The 20,112-nt window shown below is 38.8% G+C and overlaps 2 protein-coding genes across 7 annotated transcripts in view; one reads left to right on the top strand and one right to left on the bottom strand.

The window, feature by feature from the left end:
* The window catches only part of DCX (doublecortin), a 398,761-nt gene that overhangs the window by 137,660 nt on the left and 240,989 nt on the right, over window positions 1–20,112 (top strand). The window lies entirely within an intron of this gene.
* On the bottom strand, window positions 2,814–14,667 carry SERTM2 (serine rich and transmembrane domain containing 2). The gene is made up of 2 exons (XM_061409504.1): window positions 14,213–14,667; window positions 2,814–8,129 (listed from the first exon to the last, which is right to left on the bottom strand). Exon 2 carries the CDS (start codon window positions 7,329–7,331, stop codon window positions 7,059–7,061), a length of 273 nt encoding a protein of 90 aa, XP_061265488.1. The 5' UTR covers window positions 7,332–8,129; window positions 14,213–14,667; the 3' UTR covers window positions 2,814–7,058.

Raw genomic sequence — 20,112 nt, 5'->3', positions numbered from 1 at the left:
ACATCAAGGCTGTATATTGTCACCCTGCTTATTCAACTTCTATGCAGAGTACCTCATGAGAAACACTGGACTGAAAAAAGCACAAGCTGGAATCAAGATTGCCGGGGGAAGTATCAATAACCTCAGATATGCAGATGACACCACCCTTATGGCGGAAAGTGAAGAGGAACTAAAAAGCCTCTTGATGAAGGTGAAAGAGGAGAGTGAAAAAGTTGGCTTAAAGCTCAACATTCAGAAAATGAAGATCATAGCCTCTGGTCCCATCACTTCATGGGAAATAGATGGGGAAACAGTGGAAACAGTGTCAGACTTTATTTTTGGGGTTCCAAAATCACTGCAGATTATGACTGCAGCCACAAAATTAAAAGACGCTTACTCCTTGGAAGAAAAGTTATGACCAACCTAGATAGCATATTGAAAAGCAGAGACATTACTTTGCCAACAAGGGTCCCTCTAGTCAAGGCTATGGTTTTTCCAGTGGTCATGTATGGATGTGAGAGTTGGACTGTGAAGAAAGCTGAGCACCAAAGAATTAATGCTTTTGAATTGTGGTGTTGGAGAAGTCTCTTGAGAGTCCCTTGAACTGCAAGGAGGTCCAACCAGTCCATTCTAAAGGAGATCAGCCCTGGGATTTCTTTGGAAGGAATGATGTTAAAGTTGAAACTCCAGTACTTTGGCCACCTCATGCGAAGAGTTGACTCATTGTAAAGACTCTGATGCTGGGAGGGATTGGGGGCAGGAGGAGAAGGGGACGACAGAGGATGAGATGGCTGGATGGCATCACTGACTCAATGGACGTGAGTCTGAGTGAACTCTGGGAGTTGGTGATGGACAGGGAGGCCTGGCGTGCTGCAATTCATGGGGTTGCAAAGAGTAGGACACGACTGAGCAACTGAACTGAACTGAACTGAATTTCCTCTTATTTATGGTACTACTCCTAACCTTTTTACTTTATGTTTGTATTTGGTCTTCTCAGGTTGGAGTCTTCCCTCTCCCGAGAGGACTTTGTCTCTGACTCACTCTTCTCCTGCTACCAAGTATTTCCAGGCAATCTGCCTCAGTTTGAGGACCATTAAACCTAATCTTTCCTAACCTGATTGACAAGTGACTGACCCTCCCCAAACAGGGAGAAATACTTGGGTGTATTCTATAATACATTATAGTCATTCTTTATTCAGTCTATTCTACAACCCCTCCCTGGGCAATCTCATCCATTAACACCTCTTAAATTTATGTCTCCAACCCTGACCTCTCTTGTGAGCCCCAGACCTGTATATTCAATTGCCTATTCAACATCTGCACTTGGATGTCTCAAAGGCAAATTAATCTAAACATATCCGAAACAAAATCCATCTCCCCCTTGATCTGATTTTCCTCCAGTGTTCTTTGTCTCCGTGTATAGAGCCACTAGACCTTTGTTCAAACCAGAATCCAGTAAATCATATTAGATTCTCCCTTCTTACTTATTCCACTGATCCGAGTCATCCAGTAATGCTAACTTTATCTCCTATGTTTACCTGCAAGCTAAGTTGCTTCAGTGGTGTCTGACTCTGCGACTCTATGGACCATAGCCAGCCAGGCTCCTCCGTCCGTGGGATTCTCCAGGCAAAAATACTGGAGTGCATTGCCATTTCCTCCTCCCAGGGATCTTCCTGACCCAGGGATGGAACTCGTGTTTCTTATGTCTCCTACATTGGCAAGCAGGTTCTTTACCACTAGCATTACCTGGGAAGCCCTTTATCGCCTATATTAATCTAAAGTTATTTGCTTTCCTTTATTTCCTTTCCCACTACCATGGGATGGTGGTAAGTCTAAAATATTATCATCTTTCTCCTGAACCACTGCCATATCCTTTTAACTGGTCTCCCTGTGTCCACTCTTGCACCTCTTTAATCCATCCTCCACACTGCTATTAGAGTTTTCATCTTCTCTGTGCTTAAAATAAAGTTAAAAATCCACAACATTGCTCACAAGGCCTTGCATGTTCTTGTCCTTATCAACCTTTCCAGCCTTCTGGAGACTTCTCCTCACTTACTGTGCTTCTTCAAGCATGCCAAGTTTATTTGACCTCAGAATCTTTGCACACACTGTTCTCTCTATGGAATGTTTGCTATTACTCACCCATTAGATTTTAGCTTAGATATCATCTCAGTAAAGTTTCCTTGACACTCTAGGCCAGGCTAGGCAGCATGCCCTTCACTTTGTATGTATCCAAGCACACTATACTTCTCCGTTATAACACAGCAGTGTTGTAATTATCTGATCTAAGATGTCCATCCCAGTAGGCTGCAACTTGCACCAGGGCCTACCTAGTTTTCACTGCTAGCACATACAGTAGGTACTGAATAAATGTTGAATGGATGAATGAATTTAAGTATTTATCATCTTTGTCAGATTGTAAACTTTATGATTACAAACTTCAGATCCCCTAGCTTAGAATGTTGTATAATCTGTCTCTCTCATTCTCCACCGGGTGTGCATATGATTTAATCAATAGATATTTGATGTGAAAAATGAATTGAAATTCCTGGAACTACTCAAATTATTTTTCAAAACCTCCTTGCCTATATTTATTATGTGCATTTTCCTTTCCCACTCTACATATGTTCCACATTTTGGTCTCTTTTTTTTCTATAAGTACAATTTATTCTTTATGGATAGAGGAACTTCCACAGTAATTCTCTCCCTTTTAATGCCACCACATTTATTAAAGAGCACAAATGAAATAGCTGCATACACTTAAAACACTATACAATTTTATAAGAACATTATTTTTCCTAAGAGGAGATGTTCTCATTTCTAGGAAGGGAAAGATCATAGCCATGTATATGAAGAGCCTGCAATTGACTGTGAACATTAAGTCAAATGATCAGAGGAATAAGATTTGCATTGTGGGTACATAATGCATCTATATTTCTACTTCTTCCCTGTAAAGTAGAACTGCAAGGTTTGACTTTGTATAAACTTCTCTACTGCCTGTTAAATACATGTTGCTGCAGCTATAAAATGATTTATGAGATAGCAAAATTCTGTTTCTTTGTTCTGAATTTGGGCACAGGGAGTAGATAATCACTTATAGAGCTCTGTAATTTTCTGTAGAACTTGGAGTGTAATAGAATGAATAGCTTTGAAATATCTATTCAGTGCCTAGAAAGTAAGACACTTTTTTGAGGTGAGTATTAAACTAAATAGGAGTCCAAAGATTAGCAGTGTACTTTTTTTTTTTTTTGGCAGTGTACTCTTGACTTGGCCTCTGTGTAACCAAGAAGGTCTCACCAATCTCTCTGTGCGCATGTCCTCTTTTGTAAAACAGACTTAATAATACCTCCACTCATTACTTACAGGATTGCTCTGAGAAACAAAGTAGGAAATGGAAGATATATCAATAAAAATATCCCACAATGTGGGGAATGTTGCATGATATTGCTGCTTGAGATACCTTATTTCACTCTCCCCTCAAGTCACTTTCACTGGCACCTGGTAGTCATTGCCTATTTTTCACATCTCACTACTAAAGAAATAAACACACCAATAAGGTTGCAAGTAGGGAGAAGATAAAAATTGGAAGGTTGGCGAATAAGAAAAAATAATGACACTTCAAAATTGTAAATACCACAAATTTGTAATTGTTACAGTTTATATTGGGAGACTAATACTCTTTATATTGTTCAGACAATAGATGTTTGTTATCAGTAAGCCAAACAGAACTTATTTTGCAGGGAATAAAAATGACATGCAAATATTATATTTCACATATACAATATAAGCCTATTTCAAATATTAATGGTTTTAAACTAAAAAAATCCAATTTTTCTTCCATACAACTCATTTTGTTTAAAAAAGTGCTTCTTTTATACAAATGGAGGTGAATAAGATGTATTACTAAATATAACTACATCATTGCATTAAATGAACCTGTTTTACCTACTTAGTAAGCATGATGGGGTCTGCAGCGGTCAAACTCATTTATGAGTTCAAAGCTTCAGATTTGGCATAGATGGAAATGTTAAGCTGAATGAACCTGTCTTTACTTGATTTACCTTAATATTTCCTGCCTAGTACATAATACATAATACACAAACCTTTTACAATAAACCTTGTTTTATACAACACATGATTCTGAAATGTATGCAAAGTACACTTTTAGAAATTGAGTTATGTTAAACCTATTAGAGTTTACTATTTCAGTAATTCAAGTAGTGAGTCCTTTTGTTTTGTTGAATTATATGAAATTGCTGATATTTCAGCATTGTTTATTTACATAAATGCCAATTTCATGTGATTCAATGTAATAGAAAGTGAATACTCATTCTTTTACCTTAAAACAAAGTACATCTATATATAAATAACCTATCTGTTTATATACATTTAGGCTAACATGCAATTTTTTGGAGAGTGGGGGTGAGGGAGGGAATTGCCTAGTCGGCACTTTGCATAGATGGATAAATTCAAATTATGCCCATTGATTGCTCTAGCTGCCTCTTTGAGCAGTAATATATGTTAATTAATACATTGGGGGATATAATAAAAATGAATATAAATGGAAAAGTTGTTTTCTTTACAGATGGTTTGCTATGATGAAAACATTCAGTTTGTTTTTCCAAAGACTAAATACCAGGTATGTCACCATAATGACACATCTGCATACATACATCTCCATTTATATTATCACTGGAAATTGTGAGGGGTTATGCTGCTATTTTAGTGCAATCCATGCCATGTACTTTGGTTAATGCTCAGTGAAGATCTGGATCCCATGGGGTGGTTGTGATGAAAGAGGGTGATTGTTTTCCAGGTGAGTAACCTAATCATAAATTAGGAATCTTCATCCAAGTCAGTGATTAAGGAGCAGTTTTAAACTCCTAAAATCTGGGTTGGGGAGATCAGATGGGCAGGGACTAGATGTGCAGTTTGTCTCTTCACCAGATTCAGCAACAAGGCATTGGGTATCTTGCTATTCACTGCTGTTGAAAATGTAATCAGTTCCTTCATTTATCCAGTCACTGACTTCTTAACTGTAAAGTACATTCAAATACTGTGAGCACAAAAGGCAGAGCCTGGAATGAAGAGAGATGTGTGTCCTTAAAAAGTTCTGGGGTATACTGGCATCCTTTGATGAAGTCCACGTATGGCTGCCAAAAGCTATCCTTTTAAAGGGTACATAGGGTCTGGGTGTGACTAAAGACAATTTAAACTCCCAAATGAAATAATATGAATCACTTTGCAATTTGGAAATGACAATGCCAAAAGGGGAAGAGCATGCCCTATCTGATTCTTAGCCTACCTGCTCATCTCTTCCAAATGGTACAGAATGCAGCTGCCATCTCTTATGGTGCGCTATTGTAACAGGTGTGCCAGAGGCAGGCTTGCTGCTAAGTTTAGCTCTGCATGTGGGGATTTCACACTTTGTAGCCCCTTGGAGAGGGGAGTATTGGCAAATGACTGTGTATAAAAGTAGAAAGCACTTGGGAATTTCACCATCATGCTAGATTTAGATCAAAGTAAAGGAGCCAATCTAAATTGGTAACAAACTCAAGAGCATGTCTGGTAGAGGTGCCATTAACCTAACATCCATTCCACTTCTCTCTCACTGTCACAATTCCCAAGGGAGCACCTGGTGGAAATTTGATGACCATATTTTAGGTGTAAGCGAGAACTGATTTTTTTAAAAGCAGGTAGAAATTAACATGAGTATTTTAGTTCTTTGGCAGCAAGAGTATGACCAGCCTTCTAATTTCTAATTTGTAATAAGTAAATTATTAAAAAATCAAATTGTCTCCCACTACTGGCACACTAGGCCTGTTTATGAGAATGCAATTTTTCAAAATATATTTATTTTATAGGTAATAAGTGAAACACTTCATCTTTTGGCAGGGATCAGGAAAGGAGGAACATTTTCTGGGAAAGACAAATGTGACATTTGAGGACACTGATCTCAATAAAGATTTGTTGGAGGGTATTATTTAGTCCTTTCCTCTTTTGTCTCTGTTTTTCTTACACTCAGATCTAAGAGGAGTCTAGTGATGACTGAATAGCTCTCAGATCATTTTTCAGAAAGAAAAACCTGGTACCCCAGGCTTGAGTGTTTTGTCCAAAGCCACAATCATTCAACAACAGAATACCAAGACTATTTCATTTCTGCTTTAAAGTACAGTTGAGTCTTCTTTGCCAAGGCCATCTTTAAACAAAGCTTATATTTGAGTGCAACTCAATCATGGAGTGTGATGGGGAAGGAGAAAAGGGCAAAGAAGGTGCACGTATCATAAAATGTTCATTATCATAAGCATATTTTGACTTAATTTTCCCTTGGTTTGAGGGAAGCTCATTGTTCCAGATTTTTGTAATATATCTACCACTGTCTGAGTTTTTAAAAGTCCAGTAATAGTAATAACACAGATATAAAATGCACATTTTCCCTCTCTAGATGAGTTTGTTCACTAGAAACTTACTTTTGCAAAATTGCTTTTAAAATTGAAACAGTGTCTTTAAAGACTCTGCTTTCATTTGGGACAAACCTGATGGCCATAGTTGATAAAATCACTGCTCTTTTGGGAAAGGGTTTGTGGTCCCTTCCATTGACTCCAACATGAGTCAAGTTCATGTAACCAGAGGTGATTCTTTTGGGCCTAACTGCGAAGTTAAAACTTGTTCCTTTCTTGGGGTAACCTTTTTGAACAATCAATCCTTTCAAAGGCAAATTTTCCTTTTTCTTGGAGTTTCCAGGGTTGTGTTTGTTTGTTTTTTAAACAACAGCTGCATATGAATTTCTGTGATCTGAGGGTTGCTCAAGGCCCAGCCTCTCTTTGGTTACCATGGAAACCTACCTTCCCAAGCAGCTACCATTTCCTATATTCTTGGCAAGGAAGGAGTCAAACCTCTTAGATATCCCATAAGCAGAGTCAAGATAAAGAATAACACAAGGAAAGGAGGAACAACTTGTTAAGTGGACAACTTGTTGATTCCTTACACAGGAAGCTACATGTAATGAAGTCAGCTTTCCTGGACATCAACATACAAGGGTTCACTGAGATCCAGTAAAGCTCACTTTCATCCTGGCTTTAAGGAGTAGGAATCCGACTCTGCATCTCTACATCTGTGAATTGAGGAACACTTTCTGTGCTCTCAGAGGTGATGGGTGAGATGACATGTTTGAGTCGAAGGAGCATCGTGAAGAGCAGGATGAGGAGAATAGCCAAGAGGCTCAGGAATAAGCCCACATACATATACAGGTTGGAATACTTATCTGAAGTAGTGTCAACCTCTGTTGCCAGGGTGGGAAAATGGGCCCGTCCAGTGAGATTTCCATGGTACTTGAAATGTACCTCCGTCATCACTCAAGACTTGAGTTAGTACCTATTTCTAGTTGATTTCTATTGCCCTTGAGGCATTCCACAGTCACTTAGACTGTCTCTGAATATGCTGGAGGTGTTCTAACAATCTCATACACAATCAAAGCAATCACAACCAGAGCCAAGTCAATATTGCATAAGCAAGAAAATTATATTCTAATTTGGCAGTTGCCACACCATCTCTATTTTCCAGCACAGCATCCCTCTCCCAAATAGTTTTTTTTTTTTATCAGAACTTCTTAACCACTTTCTTAAAATATAAATAAAATATTTTATTTTCCACAGTCCTACTCCTATAATGATTAAAATAAATATGGCAAAACTGCTTTATAATACTGGAATGAGAACAAGCATGTCTGAGTATTAAATCAGACTTTTTCTATCTTTTGGTGGAGGGAGAAAGCATTCTATTTTATCTACGGCTTATCTAATGTGTGCATTAATTATGTGAATTTAATTGGATTCTTCTGTGGGGAGATTTTCTAAAAGCTTTTGTATATTTCCAGCTCAGCATATCTGAGTTTTTGCCCTTCTTGTCTTTCTGAATCCCCCATAAGTATGGAGCTTGTAAGGTGTCTTCCCGATTGCCACAGCTTGAGGGTTGGAAGTCTAGAGAATGTAACTTTTCTACAGTTTTGTTGGCATCCCTCACTGTAGGCTGGAGGGAAAGTGTTGTCAGACCTGGTAATTCTCAGATGGAGGAGGTCTCAGAGATGCTGACAGCAGTAGGTCTAGGCTCAGAAGATTTGACTCTTCAAATTCCTCAACAGATTTATTTTCCTGAAAATCAAAAACAAAAATAAAAGATTTGGGTATCTAAGAAAGAGAGATGGTGATTTCTTTTGAAATAAAAATTAACTGATATATTGCAAAATGGTTTTAGATGGGAAATTTAGTTTTAAAATGGTATCCTGAGTTTTTATCATTTTGAATGCTTTTTTTTCTAAGTGGTATACCTGTTACAAGGTTAAAGAAAAATTCCAGTCAGAGGACAGCAGCTAATAACTTGGCTAGAGTAGGACAGTGTTTTCTAAACTAACTGGTCATAAAATTCTGAAGTACTTATTAAAATATAGACCCTGAGTCCCAATCTGGACTTTCTGAATCATAATCTCCACAGTTGGGCCTGCTCACCACTCTAGAGAATCAGATTTTATTGGTCTTAGGTGGGGTCCAAGCACTGGTATTGTTAAAAAGTTCCCCAAATGGCTCTAAAGTACAGCCAGGACTGAAAACCACTGCTCTAGTTTAACCGAGAAAGCCTAGCACTGAAATGAAGATCTAAATCTAAGGATTTGTTTTTCAAACCCCAGATCCCAGTGCCATGGGTCACTTTAACAAATTATGGAATTTTCAGGAATGCAGGCTTCCCCCAATTTTGTTTTTGTGTTCTCTGTCTCTCATTTAGGGCTGTGGGGTAAGAATACACCCCCGCCCCCAGTATTTGTAGATCAGAAGTAATTGAAAGGGTGTGTTTGTTCTGAGCAAGTAACTTCATCTTTCATTAATGGTAAAGATGGACTGTTGTCTTTATTGGCAAAAACATTCCAGTGTGTAAATAGGGTCAACTATTTGCTGTTGAAGGCTTCCAAAATAATTTAGCTTGTTTTTCCCAACATGAATTTTGAATATAGGTGACTAAAAAGAAAAATACAAAACATAAACTACCATCACCCGTTAAGCTTCCATGTGCAATAGCGGCAGAGAGCTGACAAGGTAGCCCAGTTCTGTCGCTTGTTAACATGCCCAAGGAGCATTAATAGAAATAGCTCCAACAATCACATTACTCTTCCTATAATCTTGATTTTTCCCCCAGCCTAGGAGCCCTTCAGCTTAAAGTTTATATTTACTAGCTCATGGTACTGTACTTTCTGTAATCTGCATGATTCTTAGCCTGCCTACCTATGGCCTCTATCACCTGTGCAGAACCACCTGGTTCACAGAAACAAGAGCAAAGGGACAGGGTATCTTTCTACTGTCTTTGGAGCTATAGGCTAGGAAACATTTTTTGCAATACTTAAAGGTACATCTATTTTGATTTCTGATTCACTAACAAGTGGAAAAGGTAATTACATAGGTATCCTTTTGTTCCCTAAAAACACCAGCCCCAAAGGCAGTGGTTCATCTGAGTAGCTTGTTACAAATGCAGATTTCAAGGTCTGTTCTTGGGAGCTCTTTCTCCCCAGACCACTGGATTCTCGACCTTTCTTATTCTCCTAAATTCAGTTTTTCTCAAGAATGTCATGCATGAACCTCCTACGTTACTTAAAATGTAGACTCCTAGGCCCTTCACCAGGCCTATTGAGTTCTAATATTTTGGATCAAGGCCCAGGAATACGTATTCTAAGCACAAGATTTTCAGGTGATCCTTTGCATATCAAGCTTTGAGAGTTAACTATCAGTTTTTCTATCTAGATATCCCAGCTAAAGAACAAAGCTAAACTGTTCTGTTGGTTGTTTGGGAACCCTACTTTTAAAAACTATTTAAAAGAGTGTCACAGAAGGAATTGTGTCCCCAAAAGAGTCATGTTGAAGTTCTAACACCCAGTACCTGCAAATGTGACCTTATTTGTAAAAAAAAAAAAAAGGGGGGGGGTCTTTGTAGATGTAGTCAAGTTCAAATGAGGTCATTAGGTTGGCCCTAAATCCAATATGACTGGTGTCCTCATAAGAAGAGAAAGCAGAGGTATACAGGGGGAACACAGAGGTAGAGACTGGAGTGATACACCTACAAACCAGGGAGGGCCAAGGATTGCCAGTAAACACCAGAAGCCAGAAGAGTCAGGGAAGAATTTTACTCTACAGAGTGCAGAGAGAGCATGGCCCTGTTGATGCCTTGATTTCAGACTTCTAGCCTTCAGACCTAAGAGAATAAATTTCTGTTTTAAGCCACCTAGTTTGTAGTACTTTGTTTATAGCAGCCCTAGGAAACGAACAAATACACAGAGTGATCCCCCTGAGGCCCTAGGATTTTGGAACCTTTGGGGCAGTGTTTCTGAAGGAGGTTCCTTCATCAGAATCACCTGGAAGATTTGTCTTACAAATGCAGATTTCTAGGCCTTTCCCCTTGCTCTCTAGATCAGAGTCTCTCTGGATAGGACCCTGAAATCTATATTTGTGACAAGCTACCCATTCAGGGTTTCTAAGTACACTCTGCAAGGAATGGTTTCCAGTCCCTGCTGCCCATAGGGTCACTTACTAAACTTTTTGAAAATATGTCTATCTGGGGCCTTCCCTCAGAGGTTCTGATGCTGAAGGTTTGTGTGGGGGGAGGCCCAAACAGCTGTAGTACTTAAAGGTCCACATGTGGTTTTGATATGCAGCCAGGGCTGAGAAGCACCACTCTTCAAATAGAATGGAGTGCCTGAGTCAGGACTGTGACAGTCCCCAGCAGCCCACATGGAGGCATACTTTTTTCACCTGGCCTCCAGAACACAAGTAGTAGGAAAATCAACACTCACTGTTAGTGCCGTCCAAGTGGGAAAAGTCTCAATAGTAGTATACTGTCTTTTTAGTCTCCCATGGACCTCCAAGTACACATATTTGGATAAGTCAGACTCCCTGGTTAGGCACACTGTCGTCATGGGTGCCTCCAGGTTCTCTTTTATTTGTTTACTTAGTAACACCCATGAACAAATACCTGTGAACAAGAACCTACTGACTGTAAGATTGAGAATAATAATTTACATGATGCCTACCTATGCTCCTCCCTATCAAATTCAATATTCTGAATTTTGTTAATCATTACCTTGCTTTTATTTACACACACACACCCCATGCCTAAACACTATGTTTTTTATTTATGTTTTTAACTTTATTAAAAAAAAGTGTCAGGCTATATGTCTTCTTTGTGTTGTGCTTTTTACTCTACATTGTATCACTATATGATTTATTTATAACTATTCTTATAGGATGAAAAAGGAATAAATATTTGGTAGTCCACATATTACCTTTTAACTTTATTCCATTCTCCTTAGCTTGGCATTCAAGGCTGTCCATGCCCTGGTCCTGGCTGACTTTAATTCCTTCCACTACCCTACTTTCCAATCAAGCTGTAATGCTCACTGACACCTATTTCCCTGCCTTCATGTTTTTGTTTGATCTGTTCCTTCTATCTTTGTATATATCTGCTTGGGGAAATGGTACCATTCTTCATAGTTCAGCTCATGAAACTGACCTTGATTTCTTATCAAATCCTAATTTCCACAGGCTCTCTATCCCTCCTAGAGAAGTTACATTCACCTAATATTGTAAGTATCTATTTTCTGTGTTTTTTCCCAAGTTGTAATTTATAAACTCCTTGACGATCTTTTTCAACCTTCCATTCACTTCCCATGTGGCTCAGTGGCAAAGAATCCGCCTGCCAATGCAGGAGACACAGGTTCAATCCCTGGGTCAGAAAGGTCCCCCAGAGGAGAAAATAGCAACCCACTTCAGTATTCTTGCCTGGAAAATTCCATGGACAGAGGAGCCTGGCAGGCTGCAGTCCATGGGGTCATAAAGAGTCAGACTTGACTGAGCATACATGCATGCACGTGGTCCCTTATGTAACCATGCTTACAATAGCTGCTCAATAATTACTGAATAAATGCATGGATATGACTGAAGAAATGCACTTAACACTGAAAATCTGGAGAGAAGCACAGTGTTATCTCTGTTTCAATACATAATAAAGGTTGGGGAAGTGCCTGAAACTCCCTTTTTATTTCCCTCCCCAACTCTTCTATCTCTTACTGTGCAAAGAAGACTTAAATTTCTGAGTATAACCTAGAATTAAGGAATAATCATTTTGGGGGAGTTCCCTGGCAGTCTAGTGGTTAGGACTTGGCACTTTCACTGCTGTGGAGCTGGGTTCAATCCCTGGACAGGGAACTAAGATCCTGCAAGCTGTGTGCCACAACCAAAAAAAAAAAAGGAATAATCACTTTGTTAGAAACTTTGCTCTTGAATTATTTCAGTTCCATGATTTTAAAGGAAAACTACATGGAGTGGGTTTATGGCCTGAAGTTTTAGACAGTTCAGTTGTGTCTATAGATGCTTTTCATTAACAATTAATAATACTGCCTTTAAGACAATCAACCCTGAATTTTCCTTAAATCTAACTATTTATGAAATATTTATTAGAATTCTATGAAGCTTGAAGAATCTGTAGATAACAATACTCTCATATACAGTTTGTCAACTTCGTTAAACATTTCATTTGAGGGTTTTGAAAACTAACCATATATTTCTTAAAACCTCTGTGTCTGCAGAACACCAAACATCCTGTTCAATTCAGAGAGGTCTATCAGTTCAATTCCTAAAATCTGAAGGATTTTGAAATGAGTAGATGAAAAGTTAGATATGGGTGAAGGGGATCCTCTTTCTTAATCTGTTCCTATATCTGTGACAACTTCTCATAAAAGCTTTCCAAACAGGATCACCATAGCTCTCTTAGCTAACTATTGATGAGTTGCACAGACAATGTGATTGCTCTATTAAAAGGTCTGGACCATTTGGAGAGAAAAACAACCATGCAATTTCAAAAGAAGCCAAAATTATATTAATTCTAAAAAATCTGGTTATTTTGGAAAGACCTTTGTAAGATTATAGTATCCTACATTTTTTTCTGGAAAGATAATAAAATGAAAATCAGTCTCTAGTCTTTGTAAAAGTAATGGAAAGCTGATGAGGGATAAGGAGAGTGAGGAATAGGAAAATGGGAAAGGCATTAGGAAAAGAAGGGAGATGGAGGAAAGGGGAGAAGAAGGAAGGAAAAATGTGAGAAGGTGTGGGAAGTGCTGATAAGAGGTGGGAGAAAATGAGTGGTTAAGAGGCACAGATGAAGATAGGGTAGAAGGAAAACATTGGAAAAGAGAAGAAGGAAGGAAAGTGGGAGGGGAGATTGGGGGAAGGGAAAATGGAAAGAGATTAACTTAATAACTGGCCAATGTCCAACATTAGCCTGGACATCTGGTTTACTTCTAATGTAAATCAAAACACCTACAAGCAATGTGAATGTACCTCTGATTTTCTGATTGTATGTTTTGTCATTAACTTGGTACATAAAATTCTTGGCAAAAAAAAAAAATCATGATTTTGGTATGAACGTTGAAATGCCAAGTCTCCGATTATGTTCAACGTCAGCACACAAAAGCAAACCTCACAAAAGCAAAATAACATACATACCCAGACCATGAATTTTGCTCCTTAAAATGAGAAGGGAATGTGAAGCTTTGCCCATCCATCAACATGGGAGAGGAATTCCTAGGGTGAAACTTATTTCTAATAAGAGAAACAAAGTTCTGTATATATTCAGACTGACACATTCAGCAAACCTTTGAGTGCAAACCAAGTACCAGGCCCCCTGTGAAGTGCTGGGGATATAGAGATGTGTAACCTCATCCCTGTTTTGGTCCTCAAGGAGCTCCCCATAGTTCCTTTTGCTTTTCTTTAATGTGATAAAGTTCTGAAATAATTGGCAATTCTATATTTTTCCAAATGACACCTGCTTATAGAATTTCAGAGCTGAAATCTCACCACATTGCTAAGGAAAATGATCAGTGAAACAACTCAGAAGAGAGTTTTGGCTCTTGCAATAGCTTTCAGGAATTAAAGCATTCTGTTCGCATTTACCTGCCCGGTGTGGGGGAGAAAAACTAAGGGGGTGGGAACTGTTAGAGAATCTAGTTCCACAGGAGCCTGTGAAAAAACAATTCCAGCCACAAGCGGTTCTTCAGTCGCTGAAGCCATTAAGTAATAAGCGTTTCAAGTGAGAGCTGCTGTTATCTTCCGAGGCAGACAGAGCCGGTTTGTCACACCTGCAGATAAATAACCGCGTTTTCACCATAAATAACATCATCATATTTCCAAGTCTCTCTTACCTTTCTCGTGGCTCATGGGATGAATGGGGCTGGTCTTTTAAGGATCCCTTTTGAAGCTTACACCGACGGGCAAGTTGTTCAGGAATATCTCTGGAATATCTGGAAAATAGAAAGAAAGCCTTGTTTTGCCAGAGAAACAGGTCTATGTTCATGCAAAATACGCTTTCTCTTTCATCCTCCTGAAGAGTCAGATCTTCCCAGCGCAAAAGAGAAAAGCAACCTCTATCAGTGACTTAAAACGCCGGTTGCCACTTACAGCTTCAGAGCGCAGTTTCAGATGCCTGCTCCTTGTAAACCCCGAACAGCCAAGAGAATTGTCCCTTTGGATGTGTATATACCATCCGGAACACTTGAATGGAAGCAGCCTGAATAGTTAAGTCCCCAGTTCCTCTTTTGCAGGCAACAGTTTGGAGAGTGCGGGAAAGGTAGTGAATCAGCTCTGCTTTGCCTTAGCGGCTGGGAGCCTCAGAGGGAGGAGATAAGAGAGAAGCTCAGAAGCAAAGTTTGTCTAAGCCTTCCACTTTAACCCCTTCGAGGTTTCTTCATGAATCTGTAAGGTTAGCGAAGACTCCCTGTTTTTGTAAAAGCCTCTTCATAGAACATTTAAGGAAATAAGATCTCCTGCTCAAGACTTTTTTCATCTTAGGTTTTATAGTAATTAATATATGTGTAGAATTAAAACCAAACATGCCAGGATGTAGTGATATTTAAATAATTCCATCTTTATAAACAGTATGTGTGCATATATATTTCCCCAGGTTTGGGAAACGTTTTTTTGTTTGTTTGTTTGTTTGTTTTAGGAACCAACTGAATTCTTTTATTTTGAAGTTTTTGTGGAGATTTAACATCAGTCTTGGAATCTAGGTCTGAGTTTCTAATGGGGGGGGGTCTAAGCTTTAAGTAGAATATCTTTAAATAAGGCATATTTATCCCGGGTATATGTGCCATTATAAGTGATTCATCCAACTGTAGTTTAAGTGCCATTACTGTGTTTTATATGGGACTTCCCAGGTGGCACTAGTGATAAATAAACAGCCTGCCAATGCAGGAGACATAAGAGATATGGGTTTGATCCCTGGGTTGGGAAGCTCCCTTGGAGGGGGGCATGGCAACCCACTCCAGTAATCTTGCCTCAAGAATCCCATGGACTGAGAAGCCTAGCAGGCTACAGTCGATAGGGTTGCACAGAGTCAGACACAACTGAAGCCACTTAGCACGCATGCACATGTTTTATGTATTGTGGCAAGAGAAAGGAGATTAACATTTCTTGAGTGCTTACTCCATGTCAAGCATTTAATGTAGAGAATTTCATTTAATCCTTGCAACAAGTCTGTAGTTTGGATATTATTATTCTCATTTTACAAATAAGAAAACCAAGGCTTAGAGATGAAGTATATCACATAGTTTAATAAGCTTGGAGCCAGTATTTGAAAACAAGGAGCGCTATCCCAAAGTCTCTGCTCTTTTCTCTGTAGCAGTAGTTCTGAACCTTTGGTGGGTGTTCGACTGCTTTGAGAACTTAATGAAAGCTATGGATTGTCCACTTTCTTAGAAATAGGCATATAATTTCGGTGCTCCATGGCCTCCTGGTTAAGAACAGCTGAATGTCCTCATGTCACTTTTCTAATATTATAGCGATATTAGTGCCTTGTTCATCCAAAAACTCATGGTCATCAACAATTTTTATTATGGAATTAACAATAATAATAGTATAGAATAATAATGTGGACTTCCTTGGTGGCTCAGACAGTAAAGAATCTGCCTGCAATGCATGCAGGAGACCCAGGTTTGATCCCCAGGTCTGGAAGATCCCCTGGTGAAGGGAATAGCTACCCTCTCCAGTATTCTTCCCTGAAAAATTCCATGGACATAAGAGTCTGGCAGGTTACAGTCCATGGGGTTGCAAAGAGATGGACAAGACTGAGCAACTAACACTTTCAATTTCATAATAATAATAGCATAATAATGTATAATACCAATTTTTAAGAAATTACTGCAGTGCTTTTCCCTTTTCCCCAAATTCTCTTTAACAAATCTTGCATCTTTTATCTTTTCATTTCCCTCATTCTAGCACTTACAATGGGTTAAGACTCTCCTTGAAATCACCAGCATAGTCTAATACCTTGTGGAGTAGGAAAACTGGAATATGGAAAACTGGAGTAGTATGCTCAAGATTCATGAAACTACAGGGTAAACATGATGCATTTTTCAAGAGGATCAATTTTACTTGAAATTTCAGATAGGAAGAACATAGGCAATTTGAGTGATAATTTTCAAGATAGTTTATATAACAATGAAACCATATTGTGGAATAAAATCCAAATGTTATATACACTTTTTTTACCAAGCATGAGACTTCAGAGAAATATTGCACTTGCAGTGGTGCTTCATTGGGCTAGCCAGACTTCTCCAGGGATATACGTTCATTCTATTCTGCCATTTGGAATAATTTGGTGAACAAGTTTGAAGATCATGTTGTAATGAAATGATGATGGATTTTGAAGTCAGATAGACCTAGGTTTCAGCCTCACCTTTAATCTATATTTTCTGGGTTACCTTGAGATAGTCAATTAATTTCTTAGTTTTATTATTTTAAAGGAAGGGAAAAACTCTCTTCATGAGTATTAGAAGAGAAAACATCTCTAAAACTACATGGTAGATGCTCAGTAAAGAATGAAGTTACTTGAATATAACTGGAGATCATTAGAGATAGTCTAATGTTTCCTACCTAATTAGGAAAAAAAAAGGCTTAGGTAACATGATATTAAAATTTAAATTTCCAGAAAGACATAGATGGCCTACAATAGATGGGAAATTCCAAAGCCAGATCATGATATATAGAATTTACAAAGGAAATGTTCCAGAACAGAGTCCAAGAAATTAAAAGAAGTCTCATTGTGGAGGAGAGTGGGGGGAAAACTTGTGAAAACACGTCTCTGAAGAGATCTGTTGGCAGGCTAAGACTCCACTCCACCTTCTACAGGAATGCTGGAATGGTGGAGGTATTACCTCCTTCACCTCAACAGTAGGGAGAGGGATTTCTCCAGACCACTCAGAGAGCTTGACATATGTTCTCTGCAGTAGAGGCCGAGAATTGGAGCTGCATATTCCGAGAAAGCGAACATGGTCATTGGCAGGAGGATAGGGTTGACTGTGTTGGGACTGGCCAGCATTCCAAGAATTTATCAGGCAAGGGATGTTTGAGGATTTCCTGGGAATCAATCAAAAGGGTGCCATGCTAGAGATAGGGAGAACAAATGTGGGGTCACACTGGACACAGTCTATTAGAACCACCTAGATGTAGAGAACCTAGCAAAAGAAAAAAAAAGGCTGGAGATAACTGTTGGATTCCTAGGGGTGGAGGGAAGAGCTGTAAACTACCAACCTGGATATAAATTATAAACCCAGGTCTCCCAAATAGTATCGCTGAGTGATCCTCAGTCATGAGGACATTTGAAGAACCCAAAGAAGATCCAGAGACCTAGAGAGTAGGAAGCCATTTCTTCTACCAAAGAAGAAATGACCAATCCCTTTACCTCTTGTCCTTCTTCCTGCTTCCACCTTGGTGAGGGTCCAAATCAGAGCTGGCAAGTGGGAAGAGAAAGAAGAAAAGCTATCATCCCCCTCTTCAAAGGCAGATGGCCAACACCTATAGGCCTCAGTGTGGGGTGGGAGGGCAGACCTTATTTCTTAGTAAAACTTGAAGAGTTTGATTAATATATTAGACTGAATATGTCCTGATTACTGAATCAAGACTGTGTTTTGTGATTTCGAGTGATTTTAAGACTGTTTATTCTTGAAGGAATGAACAGAAAAGTCATAGGCCTTGTCCAAGTTTCCATCCAAGGTCAGAGAAATTTTATACCAAAGGAGTATATTTTATTGGACATTGGGAGACAAAATAAAGTTGTGTTTTGATTCTATCATTAATTATACTTTAAAAAATGCTGGCTATAAACGTTAATTCATTCCTTCATTCAGTGAATATCTGAATGCCTATGTGTGAGGCATTGTGCTAAGAACAGGACATACTATGAAATGAAAAATAGTCCTTACCCTCAAATTGTTTATGATCTATGGCAGGGGTCAGCAAATGCTGAACTTTTTCCGTAAAGGGCCAGATAGTAAATATTTTAGGTTTTGAGGGACACTTAAGATCTCTGTTGCATATTCTTCTTTTTTAAAAAATCAATTCTATAAAAATGCAGAACCATTCTTGGGAGCTAAAAAGAGGTCACAGGTCAGATTTAGCCCACAGGCCCTTGTTTGCTGGCTCCTAATGTGTGGAAGAAACAAATTTTTTAAAACCACCAATTATCATACATTTCTTATGTTTGAAGTTGTATTTAGGATCCTTGGGGAGGAGATACAGGAGAGCATTACCTAAGTCTAGAGAACTGCGACTTCCTGGAAGTGGCAATATGGATTAGAGATCTGAAGGATGAGTAAGAATTGGTCAGGGTTACAGGAGGTGAGTGTTATTCAAGGCAGAGGGTGTTGCCTATCCAGAGGCACCAAAGCTTGACAGAGCTTAGTTCACTTTAGAAACTACAGAAGGGAAAACTGAATTTTACAGAGGTTAAGTACTTTGTTCAATATCACACAACTAGTAAGTGATGGAGCTTAAAATCTTAACCCAGGTGTGCCTGAGTCTAAACCTATGCTCCTAACCACTGTATCATACTTCTGCCCTGGTACTAAAGCTGTTTCTATCTAAGATCCACTTCTTACTTTCTGCAAATCAGCAGCTCTTTCTGGCTCACTTCTGATTCCCCTGGGGGTAAAAATGTCAAAGTTCTAGAAGGGCTTGCAAGACCTTAAAAATAAAAAAGTGAATCGATAATGTTGGATTGTCATGATTAGAATTCTAATTCTCCCTTTTAAAAATAACCCTTTAACCCAGTAAAACCTAGCTCAAGCTACTCAAATTCAGAGCTTGCTTATTTCTTTTTTTACAAGAAGGATCCCCCCACCCCCAGCCTCAGCAGCCTCAGTAGCTAAGCTCTAGCACTATGATAATGTAATTTCTTACCTTCTTGTTATAGATTTATAATGAGATAATAGTACTCTCTGACTTGGATTACATATGGTGATTGGTCCAAGTACTGCTCCTATTTTCACCACTCATATTGATGACCTTGGCCAAATGAGTTTACTAAGTACAGATTAAATCTGTCAATGTTTTAAATTGATTATTTGGTGGATTTTTATTTTCCCCATGGTTTGGAAAGCTAGGTTAGCCATGTAGCAGCTACCCCTTGGAAACGCTCACCTTAAAGTCTGCCATGCATGTATATTTCACATCATACTCTAATGGTACACCTTAAACATATATATATATATATATATATATATATATGTATATGTATATTTATTTATAAACTTATATGGCTGTTGTTTTTCAGTTGCTAAGTCATGTCCAACTCTTTGTGACCCCATGAACTACAGCACGCCAGGCTTCCCTGTACTCACTATCTCCCTGACTTTGCTCAAACTCATGTCCTTGGAGTCAGTGATGCCATCCAACCATCTCATCCTTTGTTGACTCCTCCTCTTGCTCTCAATCTTTCCCAGCATCAGGGTCTTTTCCAATGAATTGGCTCCTTGCATCATGGCCAAAGTGTTGGAGCTTCAGCTTCAGCACCAGTCCTTCCAATGAATATTCAGGGTTGATTTCCTTTAGGATTGACTGGTTTGATCTCCTTGCAGTCCAAGGGACTCTCAAGAGTCCTCTCCAAAACCACAGTTTGAAAGAAACAATTCTTCAGTGCTCAACCTTCTTTAGGGTCCAGCTCCCACAGCCATACATGACTACTGGAAAAACCAAAGCTTTGACTATACAGACCTTTGTCAGCAAAGTAATATCTCTGCTCTTTAACACACTGTCTAGGTTTGTCATA

Source organism: Bos javanicus, chromosome X, assembly GCF_032452875.1.
Source record: "Bos javanicus breed banteng chromosome X, ARS-OSU_banteng_1.0, whole genome shotgun sequence".
NCBI classification, from domain to species: Eukaryota; Metazoa; Chordata; class Mammalia; order Artiodactyla; family Bovidae; genus Bos; species Bos javanicus.
Note: the sequence above shows the minus strand (reverse complement) of the source record. Positions and strands in the feature narration are given on the sequence as shown.

Bases quoted from the DNA above. Each gene is read 5' to 3' on its own strand.
- SERTM2 (XM_061409504.1), bottom strand. From the start codon at position 7,331: ATGACGGAGGTACATTTCAAGTACCATGGAAATCTCACTGGACGGGCC.